The sequence below is a fragment of the Nanorana parkeri genome, unplaced genomic scaffold (genome assembly GCF_000935625.1).
Source record: "Nanorana parkeri isolate BGI_ZX_2015 unplaced genomic scaffold, ASM93562v1 scaffold908, whole genome shotgun sequence".
Lineage (NCBI taxonomy): Eukaryota > Metazoa > Chordata > Amphibia > Anura > Dicroglossidae > Nanorana > Nanorana parkeri.
The window spans coordinates 404,373-426,220 of record NW_017307176.1 but is presented as its reverse complement, the minus strand read 5'-3'; the positions used below and the strand labels follow the sequence as shown (position 1 = coordinate 426,220).

General features: G+C 40.8%; 1 protein-coding gene across 8 annotated transcripts in view; it reads right to left on the bottom strand.

Annotated features, from left to right (window-relative positions):
- USP54 (ubiquitin specific peptidase 54) overlaps nt 1-21,848 on the bottom strand; it is an 82,353-nt gene that overhangs the window by 23,698 nt on the left and 36,807 nt on the right. For 4 of the 8 annotated variants that reach the window (XM_018566017.1, XM_018566012.1, XM_018566013.1 and 1 more), the window contains exons 4-16: nt 20,372-20,485; nt 19,204-19,286; nt 17,373-17,478; nt 17,137-17,283; nt 14,694-14,843; nt 11,420-11,579; nt 10,380-10,550; nt 9,128-9,271; nt 8,642-9,022; nt 6,885-7,119; nt 4,274-4,413; nt 3,641-3,820; nt 1,512-1,631 (exon numbers count right to left, since the gene is read on the bottom strand). In XM_018566017.1, coding sequence (XP_018421519.1) covers nt 1,512-1,631; nt 3,641-3,820; nt 4,274-4,413; nt 6,885-7,119; nt 8,642-9,022; nt 9,128-9,271; nt 10,380-10,550; nt 11,420-11,579; nt 14,694-14,843; nt 17,137-17,283; nt 17,373-17,478; nt 19,204-19,286; nt 20,372-20,485 — 2,131 coding nt within the window. The remainder of the gene's footprint in view (nt 1-1,511; nt 1,632-3,640; nt 3,821-4,273; nt 4,414-6,884; nt 7,120-8,641; nt 9,023-9,127; nt 9,272-10,379; nt 10,551-11,419; nt 11,580-14,693; nt 14,844-17,136; nt 17,284-17,372; nt 17,479-19,203; nt 19,287-20,371; nt 20,486-21,848) is intronic. The other 4 variants (XM_018566015.1, XM_018566016.1, XM_018566018.1 and 1 more) reach the window with 4 other exon arrangements.

The following is a 21,848-nucleotide window of genomic DNA, read 5'->3' as shown; positions in this document are numbered from 1 at the left end:
AAGAAAACCAGCAATGAGAGAAATATGAAGGTTGCCATTGCTGACCTCCTTCTGATGCTAGTTGTCTAGCTGTGGCTCAGAAGTCTTTTGCATCCAGAGAATTCAGAACACTTTACATATATTAATTTCATGCATCAGTGACCATCAAAGCCACTGGATGGGCACAACTAGCACTTATAAAAAGGACCGGTCAACAAAGGTTTTAAAGAACCCCCTCAAAGTAGATATTTTAGATATAATTGGACACTGGTGGCTTAAATCAGCCACTAGCTGCCTGGACTCTCTTGGGGACCCAGTCATATCCCTTCTGGTTCCAACTACTCCAGGAGAGAATTTTACATGTCTGTTGCAGGAGTCTTCAACAGCATGCTGTTCTTCCCATATAGTAATGGCAGTAGCAGGTAGGTGGAGCTGGGCACTCTGTTGTCCAAGGCACAAAGATAAATGTAACCAGCAGGCTACTTGTAACATCCAAGTAGGCTATTTAGCCTCTTGGCGTCTACTTAAAATGCTAATACTTCAGCTGGACTAGAAGAAGAAAAGAACACAGAGATACCAAGTACACAGGATGTACTGGTAAGCCTTAAGGTGCCCATACACTGCACGATTATCGTACGATAATCGTATGCGATCGGTTTTTCGTACGATAATCGAGCAGTGTGAACGGAGACGTGCGACCGTTTCTACTGTACGGTCGCACGTCTTCTGTCGAACCAGCATGTTCGAAAACCAGCCGGGAATCATACGATTCTCGGCTGGTTAGAACGGTGCTCGGAAGACAAATGCCGAACTGGCCGGTGTGCACACGCGCACACTGCCCGTTCAGCATTGCGGTCATCAGAAGCCCGCCCCTCAGGGGGGCGGTCATCGGAAGCCCGCCCCTCAGGGGGGCAGGCTTGCGATGATCGAGAGTGCCCGCCCCTCAGGGGGACTAAAGTCTTGCGATGGTTGTAGAGTGTATGGGCACCTTTACAAGGAAACTACTCTGACTCTGCAATCAGGCAATGCGTGGGTCCACAGGTAGAGGTAAAGCACCCTTTTTTTTTTTCAACATGTAGGCCGTTCATGATCTTAGGATCAGTAAAGCTACTGCTGGTGAGAAATCCCACAGCAGCTTCATAAATTTGGCCTAGTAACTGAACAATGCCTGACCTTCAGCTGGGAAGAAAAAAATAAGTAATTAAAAGCCCTTTCTGATCCAAGTTACAGCCAGATGAAAGAGCTGTTTTGTTACACTTGTCACATGAAAAATAATTGGAACCTAGAGCACTGTTTCCATCCTGCAAAGCCTCTTTTGTAGAAACACGGGCAAAGCAACAAAAGCAGGAATAACAAAGCAATGGAGTATTTGGGGTTAATAGCAAACTGCAAGGATTCTGTTGAAAAACAAAAACAAATCAGAAAACAAAAAGGTCACCTTCTACAGCCAATAGCTGAGCCACAACATGTTAAAGCATGCCATGTTAAACAAGACATAAGGCAGACTTGAGCATTGGTTATGAGTTACTTACAAATAGCTTCATTACACAGTGCCATAGCTGTAGTGTAATCTCCCTTCTGCTCCAGCCTCAGTGACTGTTCAAAGACGGAATCTGCCTCCTGGATGGACCGATCAAAGCTGTCACTCCTTCCTGTAATAGCCATATAGAATTGTCCATTTCTTATATTCTTCTTATGTGGCTTACAAATAAATAAAAAAAGTCCCTTCCATCAGCTTTCTCATAGTTGCTATGGCCACAGGGGCAATGTTGGAAAGCTTCTTTGGAGCGCACCACTTAGCAACTCTGCTCAGCAAAACCATGTTGTTATTTTTCCTTTGAGAAGCTTGTGTCCGTCACAATGGGCACAGACAACTGCCAAGCACAGCTAGCTGACATTTAGCTTTATTCAGTTAACATTTTAAAAACAAAGCAGTTTATGTTCCGCATGACCTTGAAACACCTAATCACCATTAAGAGGTGAAAAGCGTACAAACTGTATCTAAAAACGATTTGTTCACATCAGATCAAATGTTATAAAGCCTTCCTGAAGCAACATTGTACATTTTGTTTCTGGCTTACAGCTATGTGACCCCTTGAAACTGGTACAAATCTTTCCTTGAACACCATTTGTAGAAGAAAATAAATGACAGACTGTTGATCCCCACTGCTAAACTGAGATAGGCTGACATGGCTTTCTCTTAGCTCAGATATTGAAACACAAGAAGTTCTGATCACCGCAGAAATGTTGGTTGGAGGAGACTTGCACCTTTTTCTAGAAGTAACATAGCTATAAAAAAAAACCCCATACAGTTGGGTGGTTTGGGTAACGAATGCACAACTGAAACTGCTAATAGGCTAACAAGGATCTGGTGTATCAATTCATTCGTCACCGTCAAGTGATTCATCCAGTGTACGGCACATGGCCATATTTTTATCAGTCTGAAATAACAATGCAGCTGAGTTAGTATTAACAAATAACTGTTTGAAGGAGAGTTTGGAGCCTGCTATAATTTAAAGGCGTTCATCGCGGATAGGGAAGTTGACCTGGTTTTGAAGGTATAGGCTCTGAAGTGGTCAGTCTTATCCTTCCTATACCACTTTGTGGTTCACTGTCCCATCACTTGTTAATAAAGCAAAAAAAAAATATAAGACAAACCCAGAGCCTGCACCCTGGAAAACAAAATCAGCTGTGGCAGCTCCCATACCACTAACCTGACGGGTTCCTTTCATTACTATTACACTCCATCACATAACACACACACTACAAAGCGGATGACAAGTCTGAAAAGATAGAACGCAGGTCTCATTACTAAGCTGTAAGCTAGTTTTCATGTCTGCTTTAAGACATGATGAAGCCAAGTTATTAAAACTAGGATACAGCTAAAAACTGTTAGCCGTCGTCTTTTTATAATTACATACTGTATCGTTTTTGTTCATTTGATTTGGTTTATAAAACAAAATTATGGACAATATAATGTTAAGCAGAGTGAACCTGACCTTTGAAAATTAAAATACAGATTCTGTTCTACGAGAATAAAAAATGTGATCGCACCATTTATAGTCTAGAAGAAGAAAAAAATACTCTGAAGCGATCACATGATTAGCTCATCCTAAATGAATAGTATTTTCGTCTATCAGCTTAATAAAGTTTAGGCAAAATGACACCGATAATATTAGAATGCTCCGTTATACTTTGCACTGGTTTAGTGGAAGGCTATTTGGCTTATTTTTTTTTAAACCTTTTGAAACAGGTTTAAACTTAGAAGAATCTCGGGCGGCCACAAAGGATCTTGGGGCAGGCACATGCGCAGATCAGATGTTCGGCGGGGAGACGAGGAGAGACACAAGGTAAGTCTATGGAGCAGAGTGCACCCACACAGACACTGTGGGACATCAGAGAAGAGGAGGACAGAGGAGTCGGCGCTGGATCGGAGACCCGCACCAGTGCTGGAGGGACAGCTGAAAAGGACAGTAAGGAAGATCGAATAAAGAGGCATTAATTAAAGGTAACACTAACATTGGGTGGGGGGGGAACAAAATAGCCTTTAATGTCACTTTAACTAAATTTAGAAACCAGGAGGACAAATTCCATATTTGTGACCCTAGAGGTAACTTAATTGTAACACACCCAAATATATAGATAGAATGCAGAAAATTACCCTGATTCTGTAACTCATCCACGTCTAAAAAGCGGCGGGGTCGTGGATTAAAGCCCATAGCGGCCTCAATTTCCTTCTCCCGTTTCCAGCGCAACTCCTGCTCCCTGGCCCTTCTCTGCACTTCTTCCTGAAGCTCATCTAGCTCGGTCTTCAAAGGAACAGGGTTTTCTGTTGCTGTAACTATAATGCCAGAAACTATTAAAAGAATTCTTCAAGCTTCATTTTGAGAACAGACTTACTCAAAAGGAGATTGGAAAGCACAGTGATTATGGCTGCTATGCAACCACCTTTTGGGCTAGCTGGAGGCACCGACGCAGTCAGTATTAAGTTGGTGGAATGGGAAAGCAGAGGCCATTTCTCTGTACATTTTACTAGCTCTGTGTTGAAGCTACCACAAGCATAGCCCTGTAGGAGAATATACTGTATATAGTATATATTTATATCTTATGCCGCTTGCATGAAAGATGACATACCAACAATATAATACATAGTGCCTTGGCAGCGTAAGCTAATTGCACAAATACTGTACTAGGTAAGCAATGTGTCCAATACAACATATCTCAAAGAAAGAAAGGCTGTGCTGAGTTTCTAGAAATAAGTCGAAATCCAGATGAATGCATTTGTCTAGCTTACCAACGTGTGACGGATGCACCTTCACCCAAACACTGGAAGCAGAATCCGCCATATCCAATGCGTTGCTGCTCTGAGACTTTGGAATGCTTCGCCAGGTAGGAGCCGGAGCTGTACCGGGACTTTTCCTTGAGTGATATTCCCTTTGATAAAAAAAGATTGCTCATTTATTCTGTAATTGAATGTAGCACTGATGACACTTTTTCTGCATCACTTTACAAATAGCCCAGAACCCTTCACTGTGGTCCCTGGCCCACAATTGAGCTCACAATTAAATGTTCATACCTCAGTAATACACATACTGGGAACTTTTTTGGTGGAAGCTAAGGTGAAAAGCCAACCTACTATCCAAAGCTGCAAAGTAAGAATGCTATTAAATTTCCTTTGAACGGATACTGTGGGAAACACACTTTCATCTTCAGAATGAAGAAGACACTGATATGAGTAAACATATCCAATGACACTTTACCGAATATCCTTGCAATGTGAGGGCAGCTAATCTGCCACCTGTGCCAATCAATTTGACCATGTCATGCTGAGAGCAAAGCAAATTGCTGACAGCTTGTAATTACATCATAAGAACTGACCTTTTACCTGGGTTAGACATGCTCAGCTCTAACATATTGAGGAGGAGGCATTGCCGTACACTGGAATAAAGGTGCCCATACACTGCACGATTCTCGTACGAGAATCGCAGGAAATCCCGCGATCGTACGAGAATCGTGCAGTGTATGGAAGGCGTGCGACCGTTTCTACTGTACAGTCGCACGTCTTCAGTCGAACCAGCATGCTACGATTCTCAGCAAGTTAGTGGCCTGCTGGTTCGACAACTGCCAAACGGGCCGGTGTGCGCACGCGTACACTGCCCGTTTGCAGTCATCGTAAGCCTGCCACTCATTACAGTCATCGGAAGCCCGCCCCTCAGGTACGATCTGCCTGTCCAAGATGGGCAGATCGTACGTTTTTTTAAGTACTTTACAACCCTCGCAAGACAAAAGTCTTGCGAGGGTTGTAAAGTGTATGGGCACCTTTAGAACTCAAAGTTCTTTGCAGGAGTCATAGCAGACTTGGGAACACCAGAGAAAAGTATTATAAAAGTAATTACTAATCTTGTAAAATTAGGATGCGGTTACGCGACATAAAAATATATGAATTGCTGGATAATAAACTCCTACAAAAAGGAAGTTAAAAAATGTGTGCACATTCAACATGAACTGTTACATCTTTAACTCTTTACACCTCTAAAGTGGATTACAACTTTCTGCTATTACTGCATCTTTACATGCCAAAGTTATAAAAGCACTTAACATATATGTAACTGGATGATGTTTTGTTTTTGCAAACACTGCGTATCCTGAACAATTGCCATGGTTTGTTTGTTTTTTTAATATTGTTTTTCCTGTTTTTTAATCCTTTGTTGTATCATAGTGCTGCTGATCTCCTTCTTGTTTGCATACATGCACCCTGGTGATGGCTTTATGACATTTCTCAGGGCGGGTTTCTTGATGGTGACAACAGTGGACAAAGTCTGTATGGTGAATAGTTCACTTGTAGTCTCCAAGGGAAGCCCATGTGACAGGGTGAAAATACAAGAGTGCAAGGGAGACAGAACACTGTTACAGTATAAGGGGAAACCCTCACACAAGGAACTTCATGGCAGGATCACCAGCTATTATTTTAAGGAAAGCTGCATGTTAAAAAATATTGGAAAATACTTTTTAATTTACATTAACATGTTAAAACCTATATGAGATTTTATCGATTGGGTCTACATATACGTTAATATAAACTTTTGTGTACCCCCCACAGTGGTCAGCCCTTTAAAAATTCTCTCAGATCCAAAAGGGAAAAAACCCAATTCCTCTTATGGCAGTAGAAGTAAAAAAAAAAAAAGAAAAAAGAGTGATCCTAGTGGTAAAACTGTGTATTAAATCAAACGAAAGAAAGCAAAGGTTCACATGAAAAATGACTTTACCTGAACACTGTCCTAACCACACACCAGCTGATTGGCTGGGATAAGCATCCCGACATCACAACAACTCTGCCAAATGCATTACAAAAATTCAGGGCTTCTTCAGGAGTAACAAAAGCATTCCAATAAGCCGTACATAGAACAGTGATTCCGTCTTTTTGTGGGAGTGTCTTTGCCTGCGTTTGTTTTATCTAATAAACAGTAGTTCACCACAGTGAGGTGTTTTTTTCTGAATACTAAACTGCCATCAGGGAATTTGAAGTTTTATTGATTAGATATGAAAGTGAGGTCAGAATGGACCTTTTAAAGGAATAACTACTGTGAATAACACTGGGGAGGTGGTCTCATATGACGTTTTACATTTGAAGGTCCTGTAGTAACTGCAAGTTGCAGTCCACCGAGACGTGTAAAGGCAGCAAAACTAACATTTAAATGTGCATGATCTTCTCTCAATTAAACCTATGGAATTTATTATGCGGGACTACATATACTCGCCCTTGATTTTCACTTACCAGTTTTGTGAAAGATTCACAAGATCTGAAGCAAGCTACCTTTCCGTTTATCTGTGGTTGTGTGATTTAATCATTTTAGAGTCAGACAATGCTTAGCTGAATTCTTTAATAAGTTCGCCTCCTGACTTACCGAAAAGCACTACAGTTTTCTGATAAAGGCAAGTCCATGCTGACGGGACTATTGCTGTTCCGTTCACTGCTTTCATAGCCGGACTCCATCCTCTGGATGAGACGGGGCTGCTGGTGATCACCAAGGTGAGGAGCGCCGCGTCCCACACCCCAGTTCCTGTATTTCACACATGGATGCCTCTCCTTTAAATCAGAGTTGCCGTTCTCTCGTTGTTCACTGACTGAAAATTCCTTAGCTTTTTGCATGAAGGGCAAGAGATAAAGACAATATCAGAATATGAAATGTGATCCTCTTAATTTCCCAGTCCCCCCATGTGTGGGAATGATACACAAATAGACCAGACAAGAGCAAAGGTCTTCACCCTCACCATAGTCTTATGGGGCAATTGTGGTATAACAAGTGACTGCACTACAGTGTATGAAGTTACATTTATAAAAAGAGTCGATTAGACTAATGTTAATGTTAAGACTGAATATGCTCTGTAAATCGGATGAGAGATAGGTTCCCTTCAAAATTCTTATAATTGGCTCAGGAAACCTAATATATGACAGAGGCAACTAAAAACACCATGTCTATTGGTAGAATACCCAGGCTGAACAAGGAGAGACCTAATTACTAGCACAGTCATGGTATCCCCACTTGACCTGAGGCTCCTAAGACATATTGCACAGAAAAATGTTTCACTGAAAATAAAAAAAGAGTTTACCTTAGAGCAACCAATCAGTGTTTCTCTTGCACCAAAATGCCTTAGCAACAGATAAGGCAGATGCTGATTGGTTGCTAAAAGGGGAATATCTTCTATTCAACAGAGACATCCACATCGAAAATATTTTGGGTTGGAGAATGTTTGGGGCACTTCATGAAATAAGAATTGCTTTGGGTTACTGTACTTTAAACAAATTAAGGGCCCAATCACACCACATGCGTTGCTCAACGCAATGACAAGCTAAAATCCAGTGTTGCCAAAATGCCCAGTGTGCACCAACATGCTGCGTGAAAAAGGAACATGCTGCATATAAACGCATTACAATGCAATACAATGCAATACAATGCAATACAGCACGCTTCAATGAAAAGTATCTTTGCTCTGCGAAATAAAACAAAAATTGTAAAAAATGCACATCAAGGCAAAGCATAAAAAAAAGCATGTCATGTCTAGTGTGTTTAGCGCAAATCAATGTCCACTAAACGCGAAGAAAGTGATGTGAACATGAGCAAGTAGGAAGCTATGGTGGGCAACCTTTGTAAACGGTCCCTGGAAGAAAGTAACGTTTAGGCCTCGTTCACACCATCCTCAGTGCGTTCCGGCCCGATAGTGGCCGGAACGCACTGGATCGCATTGAGGCGGGAGGGGGGCATGGCGGTGCATTGAAGTGAATTCATTTTTTATGACCGGACCGCAGGCATTGATGTGCCTTGCGTTCCTGTGCAGCCGATCGCATTGCGGCCGGAGGTCACTTCAATGCACCGCCACGCCCCCTCCCGCAACACAACAAACTGAGCCGGCCGCAATGCGATCCAGTGCGTTCCGACCACCGTCGGGCCAGGAACGCACTAAGGATGGCGTGAACGAGGCCTTATATAGGGAACCCGAATCACTACTCAGAACTAAATAAAGGGCTTTGGGTATTGGCTGGAGAAATGGCTCACCACAGGTTACAATGTTTCTGAATAGTGTTATCAACAAAACAGTGTATAACAAGCTAAGCTAAGTAAAGAATCAATTTTTCTAGGTGTTGAGAACAAAAAAGGCTTACCAGGGTCTTCTGCAAAGGGACAAAGTGGACTATATGTAGAATTAATCCTCTTTTCTGACCTGAATATACTGTCCACATTTAAGGGCTCCCGTGTGGGGCGCCAGGGAGGTCGATACCTATTAGATAAGCCAGACTTTGCCTCATTGCTGTTGTTTTCCAACTCCCAGTCTCTGGGTTGTACTGCTAAACTGGACAGTGGCTTAATCTCTGTCTGATCTACAGCACTTCCAACGTGATGCAAGCTTTGCATTGTCTGTGACGCCTGTGATGGTCTGTTGTGAATCATATTGCTAACTGTTGCTTTAAAGTCTCTCAGTCTGCTTGAACTGCTGGAAAGTTTCAGCCCTGCTCTTGGAGCCTGCTTCTCCTTCAGAGTTTCACCTAAGACAGCAAAGAGCGAAGCAAATCAGAAAGCAGCATCTTACAAAAAGAAAACACAATAAATGAAAATTAGGAAATGATAAAGAGTAAGAAGTCTGTTAATACCGCAAGTCAGACCTTCACTATGATATCCCGATGACTGGGATTCATCTCCTTTTCTCCGAGGTCGGCTGGAACTGCGCTTTCGGTCAGTCAAAGGTCCTTTCCTTGAAAAGTGTCGCTGATTACACTCGCTGTCTGTTAGATGTCCTGAATGCAAGAACACAAACTATGATACATAAGATAGACAACTACGTAAACCAATCCCAGGGGTACAATCAGGAAAACAACTCCCTCATGCCCAGGATATTTTGAACCCTTGTAACAAGAATGATTCTAATCAGGAGGCTTTAGCTGTTTCGCCAGTAAGCTACAATGTACTCAGACACAGGAAGCAGATTATTTCCTTCTGCCCCAGGAAAATACAAGGTAGATAGAAACTAATATGATTGTGAAGAATTAAATTGGATCTCCAGGCAAAACTTTTTATTTTACTGGCAGGAGATGTAATGCTTCCACATTCTATCCAAAACGAAAAACATTTGGTTATACATATACTTTAATGTATCCCAAATGTGGCAAATACCCCAAATTATGAGCAATGGTGTTTGCTAAACAAAACAGACTGGAAAATCCATATTGCACCAAAACACCAGCTGCTGCAAAGCATTAGTGCTTGCCAATACCGGGTTATATTTTTATGTCTCGTTACTGCATTTATGGGACTGACTTTTTTTTTTTTTTTTATATTGTTGATGGCAAGTTTTTAAAGTGGGACTATTTTCGATTAGTTCAGCTAAGTGACCTCTAATGCTGGACATACTATGTCTGGAAAGCTGCTGGGGATGCTAAAATCTTAGTTGTATTCATACCAGATACTACTGGTCGGCTCTGCTGCTGTGAGTTCTGGCCTTCACAGAGCAAGAAGAGAGTCACTCACTCACCCCCCCCTACCCCTCATCCATTCATAAAACATCTTGTATTTTTTCCAGGTATACAAGGCTTTCTGTCAGGACAAGGGGTGGTCCTTGTGTTCAACCACCCCTTCTCTCCCACTCTGTGGGAAGAAGAGAATATACTGCTGGTGGGGCCACTGTTAAATAGAAATGTATGAGCAACATTAAAATGGTGGTCAAGAAGTTATTTTAATTTGACCTTTAAGTTAAACATCTTCTAATTACATGCAGCTGTCAATAGTTTACATCATTCATTTCCGTAGTCCCTTGTGCCATAAATATACTTTTTTTAAATTATCCATTAACCAAGGTGAAGATTGCAAAGCTAGATGTCCAGAAGCTTTTCCGTACAAGCCACATACCCGTATCTCTGCTACTCTGTGACGCAGCATCGCTCTCAAGGTTGTAGATAACGGTGCCTTGTGAGTCAGAGGAGAAATGGCTCACCACAGACTCATGATGTGAGTGCTTGTAGTGACAGCTGTCTGTGGAGGAATCTGTCCTTGTATCACTGGAGATAGAAGGCTCCCTGCCTGATGGACAATACAGAGATCACAGAAATTAGAAGAACGTCAGGAAAACAACAGATTTCACCATATTAGAATAAGTTAATAAAATAAAGCTACCAACCAGACCAGTGAGAGCATGCTATACATTGTCCAATTCTCATAAAAAAGTATACAAATTCCAGGCATCAGAAGACAACATTCCATTATCTATGAGTGTCTTAAATCACAAGTGATAAAAGGTAGCTGCATTAAAATGGACCTACTTTCAAAAATAAAATTATTGTTATGTTAAAAGTCTTGCTATAACCTCCACTGTGCTCTTTCTGGTGGCTGATCACAATATTGCAGCCAATACACAGTTTACTGTATGATGTTAATGCTGAAAGTGCCTTGGGGGGATGTGTGCTCAGGTAGAGACAGCCAATTAGAGGATCTACCTAAGTACGATCCTCACAGTCAGCAAAGACTGTGTGACCATTACCTTGGCATTAATCAAGGAACTGCCATCTGTGGGCGCTCACAGTACTGTTTTTAAGCAAAATACATTTTACACTCCTACCTTTAAGGTTTAATCAACTGCAGCTGGTATAGCTACAGAATGTTAACTTACTCTTAAGTATAGCACTGCTCTAATCCAATACTTAAGTCTTGCATGGGCTTCCAAAGTATTGCCCCCGGTTGTGATGTGCATAGCACAGTTACAATATATACATGTAAGTGCTGCAGCAGCTGGAAATATCATTACTGTTACCGTTTGGCGTTTTTGAAATGTTCAATGAATTGAACAAGGAACTACTATAGAGTCATAATTGTGTTCATACTTTTAAGTTCTTTTCTGAACATAATGGGAGGACCCAAGGCAGGAAATGTGTTCAAAATTATAAAATACATACCCGAGTCCTCACTGTCATAACAAGTTCTACTGTACTGTCGCAGATCCATCATGTCTGGTACAGTTACTGGCGTTCCCCTGGGATCAGCATATAGAAGCAGTAGTGGTTGGTAATGACCTTTAATACACTTTGTCACCACATCTTTCCATTTTGGACCAATCTGAAGGGAAAAAGGAAGAGCACATGATGAAAATAATAATTTGGTTTGCCGTATAGTGTACATTTGTTGCCAGCTGAATAGCAGAAGGATGTATTCACTACAACACTTAGTCCCTAGACCAAAACGAGCACCTAACAAAAAAAATATACTCACCCAATCCTGGATCCCGCTTAGCTCTTCACCTCTTCTCCCCCTGGGCTAGTCTAAGGACCCATCATGTCTAATGCAGGTGCAATAGACACGAGGCCTGCAAGGGACATACCGCAGAAGGAGCAGAGTGGGAGAGAGGTGAGCGGTTACTGCCATAGGACTGAGGGTCAGGTGAGTGTATATTCTTTATTTTTGCTCCTAGACCAAAACAAGAACTTAGCCTTTGTACTGCGGGGGTATCCCCACTGCAGGGTTCATTTAAAAAAGCCTAGAGTTCTTCAAAAAGGTGCTTTCCCTGCATCTTCTAAGACATCTTTCTGGACTTCTTGATGTCCTCATTTTGCTGTGTGTGCTAGGCAGATGAGTCCTAAGGGTACAGGCCCCGGTGGCTGGTTGCTTCAGAAGTTTGTCTACGTTGACCTTCTTGCAGCATATCAGAAAAGGTTGCAAAGTTTCGTAACCACAAATGGTCCCTTCATCAGGCAATGGGTGGTTTGCCACACTGATTGAAAATTTCTGCACTCACCTAATCCTCTCATGTAAAATATATATAAACCTATACAGCAGAGTGTGTGTAATATCCCTAAAAGGAACCTGAAATAATGTTTAGTAATTCTTTGCAATATGCAGATTATTTTTTTTCTCAACAAAGCCAGGCTCCTACATTGAAGGTGGCTCTAGTTTGGTTCACCTATACCTATAGACACTGTTAAATACATAGTTGTAAAAAAAAATACTTGTCATTTTAAAAACAGCCTTATTTCAATAACGTATCCGAATCTCAGAAAACATATCTAGTTGGTGGCTATGGGTCAAATGTATATAATTAGTACAACTCTGCAATCAGTGTACACAGAGTTTGTTTTAAGGTTTGACTTGAACGCTAGTGGTGAAGAGCATCAGGTTCAACAAGTATGTACTAAACAGCTACAAAACTTTGACAGAAGAAGTGTTTAGACGTTTTCTTGATGTCCTGAAAACACACGTCGACACCAGTCTAGTTACGCAAAATGCAATGCTGTAACAAGCTAAATCATGCTGAAGCTACAGCCTGCTCTCCCATTAAGAACACTTCCACACTGGAACTAGATGGTGATTTGAAGTGTATTTCCACTTTGAGGAAACCCCTCTAAGTTTATGTGTTCCTATTCATGCCGCAAACAGAAAAATAATTTAAAAAATATTTATTAGCCTTTCTAGCGGTTTGTTTGGAGTAGAATTACACAAAGGACAACATAGGCAGCCCTAGTGCTAAGAATAGATTGACAGAGGCACAGTATTTAAAGAAAAAAAGGTCTTGAACATGCAATGCCATAAGATCTGAAGGTATGAAAAGGAACAAAATAAACTTTAAGGGCTTCAAGAAAGCTGCTCAATTTCAAAATGTTTATCATCTTTGTGCTGGGGCTAAAGCTCTTCACACTGGTGTTTACAAGCTAAGATTATTAAATGCCTACATGTATCAGGACTTAATAAGCATGTGTCAGCAATAATTTTGGCAAAGACAAGTAACTAAGTACATAAGTACAGGGAAATACATTGGGCTGCATACCTCATTAAGATGCCAACCTATTCATTAATTAAACATTAATAGATTCCTGTCAAGCATTTGTCCTGTCAAGCATTTGAATGAAATTTGTGTTTATTAGTTTGTACGTCCCAATAAATCTATCTATTCTATCCAGAGAAACCTCTCAATGCCACTAAACAGCCATTTAAAAAAAAGCAAATGGCTTCAGAACAGATATTTAATATTGCTTGTAGTAGTAAAGTAGTCACAGGTCACTCAATTGCATCTCACCTCAAAGAGTTCAGTGCCACCCATACGACCGGTGATTAAAGCAAATCATTGCTGGAATACATTAGCTTCAATAAGCACTTAGATTCCACAAGGCAGCTTCAATAACACTTAGATTCCATAGGGCATCCCATATCACAAAGTCTAATCCCAGTACAGTAACGCTGCCTTAACCTATAATCCCCACTGGTCTGCTTCACATTTTTAATAGTGGTTTCATCTACTTTCTGCTCCATGCTCTAACAAGTGGGCGGATACAGAGGAGAATGAGGACGTTTAGTGCCGCTTCTATCTTCTAATCTTGTAATTAGAATTACAATCTCTTTTTATAGCATGAATACCAATAGCCAGTTCCCACCTGCAATCTTTAGATTAACATACCTCAGCATGAGAAGGTTAATCTACATTCAATTATGGAACTAGAAGCCTACAGGCCTGGAACCCTTTTAACTGGTATCGGATTATGTGATCACTATGACAGTCAACCATGATGATCACATGGGTTTGTTTACAACACAAAGTTACAAGCTCAGTTAAAAGGAAATATAGACAGATAAGGAAATGTAAAAAGTGTAACAAAAAATGTTAAAGGCAATCTCTGGGCATATCAAGTCAACTGACACATACTAATGCTGCTAATTTTGGTCTGGGCATCCAAGTTTCAATGACATCAGGAAATAAAAGGGTTAATGTTAAATTCCAATGCTTACCATCATTACTACTATGTGATTTCATCACCATGGCAGACTGGCATTGCTGACCACTTTTTTTTGTTTCATTTTTAAAGAAAACTGTTCAAAGTGACATCTGGAGCAGTTTCTGTATAGCAAGTAATTTTACAACCAGAATAAACATATTCCCTCTAACATTGATTCTCGAGCAACAATCAAGAAGGAGCATTAAATAATATGTATCATGTTTGTACGTGGAAGGAAAATCTTCATGTCCTTTATTTCAGTACTGCATGGTAAGCAGAATCCATGTAGCTCTCAACTGTACAAAGCCCCATTAGAATCTGGTAGAATTCGGATCCAACCATAAATGTAATGTACTGTAGAACTTCTAGAGCACAAATGTCTACCGTTAGACATGCGAGAACACACTTCAATCCATATTACTAATAAGAAAGCATTTTTTTTTTTTTTAAAGACAGATCAATATTTTACCTCTTTTACATGGGCGTCATCAAAATACATCCATTTGCGAATTTTGGTTTGAAAGAAGAATGTGGAGTAATGCTTGCCATAGTAGCAGATCATTCCTACGAGATACAGCTCAGAATGCTTTGCTCGATCATCTGTAACCCTATAAAATAACTGAACACACAATAAAACCTTTTCAGATGAGCACATACTTCGGCTTGTTGACAACAATTCTGTGTGTAAAACATGAAGCCATTAAAGGAGAACTATGAGGGGAGTGTTTTTCACTCCCTTCATAGTTCTAGTCGACCTGTGACATTGAGACTGTCACATGTCGGCTCAGTAGATCGAGAAGTGAGCGAACACATACCAGCGTGACAGGGGAGGGGCTGGATCCCCCCCTCCCCGCCAGCACTGACTGGCGGAATGGAAGGGGGCGGGTACAGCTGGCTCTGCCTCTAGATAGGCTGAGCCAGCTGTCACACACGCAGCTGGGCGGATCCAGACATAATTGTAGAGATCCGCTTCAGCGTCTCAGTATACCGCGAGCAGTAGCTCACTGTATACTACAAGAGACTACAATAAAGACAAATTTACTTATACCAAAAAAAAATATGCAATCTTATAGTCAAATTGTGGGAGAACTCAAATTGTAGTTCAATAGGGAGAGACTGGAAGCGGAACTAAACGAGGCTATATTTTGCTGCGGCCACCTTTGATAGATCTGAATTATCTCAATGAATGTCTCCTTTTATTTATACGACATGGTACCTAACCGCTCAAATGTCCCATGTACTAGGACCCTTGGAAATCTCATAATATGTTGAAAGTGCACTTACTCTTAGATCTGATACATAGGCCAACCAGCATGACCCTTATGGCGCCAGTTGATACTCTGCTCTTACTCGGCATATTCATCGTGCCTAGTTTGTTTTTTATTTTTGTTTGGGTTGTTTGATCTTTTTATTGTTTTACGCTAATGCCTGAGCTGACTGTGTTATTTTCCTTGATGAAAAAATTCTAATAAAATTTATTTAAAAAAATTTTTTTTAAGTGATTTCAAATAAAACACTTATAATGGATGCTGCTCCTTGATGTGTAAAAGTTGGAGTTCCATACAGAGTCAGCCGATCCCCTGAGCACTGGCATGGATATCCTATTTTAGGGTGGCTGCCTTCCCTTGCAGGGTCCTATGGAGCACCCTTGTGTGTGCTAGTAAGCTGTGTCTCTACAAACACAAAGGCACAGCAAGTCAATTCCCTCCACTGTTCAATGATCCCCACTCCACCTTTCTCCAAGCTAGTAGATGGACAGTTGCTAGAGACTGCTATGTCTCTTGTGATCTTATACTGGACAGGAAGTTAAGGGAAGCAGAGCTGAGAGAGTTGATAAATGTAAATACTTGGGCAAAAACTTAAGGAAAAAGTTTGCTGGGCAATGTATATTTGCTTCATCTGGATTCCTTATTTTTTTTTAAACTAAAAGAGAGTGTTTACTACTACTTTTAAACATAAAATTAGCATTAAAAATAATATTCATGTTTTCTTATATCTGCCTGGAGTTCACTTACAAAGCTTTCCCTTAACCTCTGGCATTGCCTTATTAACAGAACTGCTTAGTCTTTCTGGCAGATAGAACAGCAGCCTTGGGGACCATTATATCACAAACAAGCTATAAAGTCAGCCTTTTATTTTCCACTCAGCTGAGGTCATGGCATCAATAGCAAAACAAGGGGGAGCATTAAAAGAGAACCTTTACATGTTGCAAAAAAGGTTTAGAAACAAAGAACGCTTTCATAATTAAAGTGAAATGAAAAATGGCCTGGATGGGAAGGGGGTTTAACACCGCGGATGTCAACTGGTTAAAGTGTTATCTACATTTAGAAGCAAAAACATATTTGTATGCGTTACCCGCCGTATGTCACAGATTCTGGCAGTGACTTTCTTGTGCTGCCTTTACCACATACAGTGCTACCACTTAACCTTTGCTTAGAGTTTTCATAATTCTCTGGCTGATCCACAGAAATTGCCTTAGGGGCAAACTCATTGCAGTCAGCTTATTACAACTGGAGCCAAACAGGTACCATTGCACATAGCAACAAAGTTTCTTCTATCAAATTACATTTTAGAATTAGCTGCTAAGAATAAAAGCTAAATACACTTTTGTTCCAGTTTTCATAAATCATCCTTGCCTCTAGTCAGGTGTTCTACCATTGCAGCTCTTGTTAACCAGCAGCCCATATTAAAATCTTTGCAAAAACCCCATGCTTAACTTGAGACTTAATAGGACAGTTTAAGTCTCAGAGCGATGGCACAACACGTCCTCAGCATCCTAAAAGGATTTAGGCTCTTCTCAAACTATTCTTTTGGTGGTCCATGCATCTAGTTCCTCAATTTACGGACCGTTTAGTATGCAAAAAAAATCACTTGGTCTTTAAATATCAAGCATAGCGCAACAGGAAACTCACATCCCCAAGCTTCAGGCAGGTTCCAAGGCTGTGTATAACATCCTCTGCCAAATCCGAGTGATCAGAATCCCACACCAAGCCTATGGTAATGATCTGAGGGGCGTTCATGAGCACACGACGGATTCGGATTTTCTCACCACAGTTACTCTGTAAAATGTAAAAATGTTTCATCTTATTAAAAACACAAAGTAAAAGAAATGTATACTTTTGTGTAAGAGACCATTCTGGTTACTCACTGGACAGTTCCTCAGGTCTCCCATAGTACTAGCTTTCTGTAATAATTCACCAAACATGTCGGGTGTTGGCTTCTCTCTTCTTTCCAACATACATATTGCCTGGTTGCTATGTTTACAACAAAATAAGTAAATTAGATATGCATTGGTAAAATATTCATAGGCAAGTCAAAAGTGGTAAAACTGTCTCCATGGCTAATAAAACATAACACAACGGCTGCTTTATATAGACTATGCATACACTATAAAGTATTTTGTTACATGACAAAAGCAGTTCTGTACGTTTATGAATTGCTGAAAACATCACTAGGCAGCTGGTGGTATTCTACGATAAATGAAGCCCACATTCCTAAAGCTTGTCATAAACAGGCAGATGTCTCCTCAAGAATGATGGACAGGGAGACATTCGACTGTCAGGACAGCTGATGTACTCCAGTGGCACCCATGTAGTTAATTTCCTTCTCCCTGAATAGCCTGATGTCATATCAGCTGACAAATTTGGACCCTTATGGCTCACTTCTTCCAAACCTGAACAGATAGGTCTTTAATGTAAGCACCCCTTCATCCAAAAATCCAATGTTTGGGGTAGAGATTTTCTTTACTGTATTTCTTTGGTTCATTACTGCAAAGTCTCCTATGTACTTAGGAGCCCCATGTTTGATGATGACAATGAGGAAGTGTATTCTTAACATGTACTTTAAATGTAGGAGGTTGGGCAGATGCCCACCTGCTGACCAACCACTCTGTTGTATAAATTTTTGTAAATATGATGTATCTTGGGACATTTAGAGCCATGCCAAAACAGACATGCAACTAAAAAAATTGATGGAACCAGGCAGTGATGCAGCTCAAACATTTGACCCAACCATATATTTTAAAATTGCCACACGTCTTCAGGAGTACGATCTTTATTGTGGCTAGGCAGGTTTGTATACCCTTTCAATCTGTCTATTGTGCAATATTGTGATAATTTCAATACAGAGAAATTCTCAACACCTCATACTAGTTGCAAGCTAGGGTAGTTCTTCCAGCAACATACTGGCATTTTCCAACCAAATGGTGTTCCCCATGTTTCTTCCAGTAAACGGAGAAGTATGGTACTGGTAGAGTAAGATACACTTTTCCCAATACTTAGAGCCATCGTGGGACACTGCAGCTGTCACGAATCAGCCCTACATGAACAGCTGAACAATCGTGTAACCACTGATTGCTCAGCTCAAGGCTTCTCCCTGCAGAGAGTGGTGACTTTAAGGTACTGCTCCCCGCAGGGATTCCCCTCTCCCTTCCGTGTTTCTCCAGTGCTCATTGCAGGAACAGACAGGGGAGAAGGCGGGCACAGCAGGCACTGGCTCTAAAGAAGCATAGCCAGCTGTCAATCCGGCAGCCGGGTGGATCCAACATTATTGTCAGAACCCATCCCGGCTGCAGCGCAGTTCTGTGTTGTCAGCATATAGCGGGAAGTAGTCCACTATCTGCACACTTTGGGTCACAGGAGTAAATTAGTAAACATCCTCCTTTGACCCAAAAGATGACTAAAGCCAAAAACAAGGTTAGGCTTTACCTCTCTTTTAATGATCAGTTAGCAAGCTCCATCCTAAACCTTGAATGAAAGCAAAACAATTGTTTACTCCACCATTTTATTCTATAGGGTCTTGGCATTCAGAAAATATATAATGTTGGGGGGTTTTACGTCATTTTTAGGCCTAAAATGTGGAATATAACATGGGTGCAAAAATGGAAAAAAGGGCCTCAGTCATGAAGGGGTTAAGCTTATGTTACATGATCACATTATATATTACATGACCGGCTGGCAGAACATTTTACTTCATCTTACCAAAGTGCAGTAGTAGAGATATAATGCACCATCTGTATAAAAGGCAATGGATCTGATGTGGCACCACAGCTAGTACAGACACACTGAAAAACAAACCCACATGTTATATAAGAGTAATGAATCTTTTAGGGTGGTGGCACACGGGCTGTTCTTCAGCCAGCTCAGGATAATTTGTCAAGCTGATTAACTGTTTAGCTTAAACTGCTCATAGATTTTTATAGGCACTTTTCCAGTGCTACGTGAAGAAGAGATGAAGACAATGTCTTCAATTTGCCACTCCTGGGAGCAGTTTGCCAGCGACTATTTTTGTATCTTCTGACCGCACCTTACGGAAAATTACCTGCACTTAATAAGCAAAAATATTTGGTTAATTAGAAGCGCTTAAAGTAAACTCTTCTACTGGCCACAAATAATACAAAAAGAAGACACCCTTGACTTTAGCTTGCCCCACACATAGCAATGCTGGTGCTTCTGAAATACCTATGCATATATCAAAAAGTCAGTATTTACCTATTCTTAGGCACGTATATTACACTCCCTGGACAAGGGATTGGACAAGCTTATGATGTGCACTGGCAGTGTGCTTCATGGAAAAGTTTACAAAGTAAATGATCTGCACTTCTATACAACACTACCTTTACTTTTTTATTTCCTGTGGCCAGTACAAGTTTGCCACAAAGCTCTGGCTAAAAAAAACACCCGTGTGCCTCCCCCCACCCAACCTGGTTAAAAAAGAATATACATAAAGTGACGTACTTTTCTTCCACCCCTGCCACCCACTGTCGGGCCATTCAGCTATGGCAGAAGGTCCACAATATTTCATAACCGACTCATTTTGCAGACCTGCTAAAAACATATTGTGAACCTTCTACGAGAATTAAAGTACATCTTTCCTGATGAAGTGGTCAGTTGTTGTCACAATACAGAAAATGTCCTCTTACTTGAAATTAAAAAGATCTTCTATGTACCCAACTGTCTTCTCTTTTGATGGGACCTATCTTATTGTGGGCGCCAGGACTATAAAACACAGTTTGGGGGCATTTTCCCCATCTCCTAGTATCCTTTAAGCAACAACAACATTCCAGGGGTCAAGTTTCCTCTGCTGTTTTGAGAGTGACCCGGTCCTGATAAAGGTCGAGGTGGATGATACCACAAGATACCTACATACCTGTTCAAACAGAGTCATTGCAAACTTCTGATGAGAAATACAGTGCTGAGCAGTGCAGATATCTTCTTTGGACTCATCTGCGATGTGAATGTGGAGGCGGATTAGAAGATTTTCCTGTGCACAGAAATTAGGTTTGTTACAAAGTTTTGCAGGCAAACTGCCAGATGACGATGTCTAAAGCAATACTGCATATTCTTCACCAAATCTTATGATTATGATTCTCTAAAGGATGATAGAACATCGCTAGTTTAGTGCTGTTATTCTGAAATATGTTACAACAACATCGCAACAATAAGTTTTTTTTTTAAATGTAAATTTTAATGTGTGGTTGTGGTGGTGGGGGACCTATTAGCACAAAACATTTATATTGAGAAACTGAATTTATCACCATTGGTAGCTCCTGAGACATAACCAACTAATGGTATATGCAAATATAGACATTTCCTTTAAGTGTTGACTTTTACCCTGACACTCAACTTTTGAGCCTCCTTACTGGCCAAGGAGGAGTCTGCCCATTACATTACACCCCATTGTGAAGGCCAGAGAGGGAAGAGAAAGTGGCACTAAGCATATTGATTGTCACAGATATTACAAATCTAAGGTGTGCGGTCATAAATTGTAGCCGTCATGGAAAGCACACGAAAGAAGTAGCTTCTACTGTGAAAAGAAAGCCATTCTCAGAGGCTGAACTATAAATGACTTGTATCGCTAGATCACAGACCTTTTATTGAATGCAGTTCAATTTTTCCTAGCAACAAAGATGCTAATGGACATGAAAGTAGTTATTTGACTGCTAAAAATATGTATTGGTCCTTGAAATCCACGGTGTCTCCTACTTATAAATTTGTACTTTGTCTGGTTTCATTCCATCATTTGTCATGAGTAGGCTAACTCCAAAATCCACAACCAATGGCAAATCTCTTTCTTGGAGGTGTCCAAGATGAAGACCAGGCACTCAGACTCTGTGTACCTGGTTGTACACCAATGTCTACCATTTCTGGCACAGAAGACTCACTGCTTAGGTGTGACAGTTTTGTACAAAGTGGGTAAAGGTTATGACTTGTGTCATGTTATTATTGCTGTCTGTGGTTTCCTTGCAGTGAAAACTTTGTAACTGGGAAAAGACCTTAGGGGAAATTAACAATGAAAAACACAAACTTTAGAAAAGGGGAAGGCTGCATAGGCTTTGTAATATTGTCTGTGTCCCTCCCCTCAATTCTAGTTCCATAGATAACCTAGTCACTGAAACCGCAGGTGACAAGAAATCTTCTCAAAAGGGGCAACAGACAGTAAAAAGAACCTTAAACCCACGGGCATGCAACCTCGGCACTCCAGCTGTGGTGAAACTACAAATTACACTATGCCTCTGTAAGTCTTGCCTGTCAGTCTTGCAATGCCTCATAAGACTTGTAGTTCCACCACAGCTAGTGTGCCTAGATTGTCTATCCCTACTTTAACCCCTCAACCCAAAACCTAA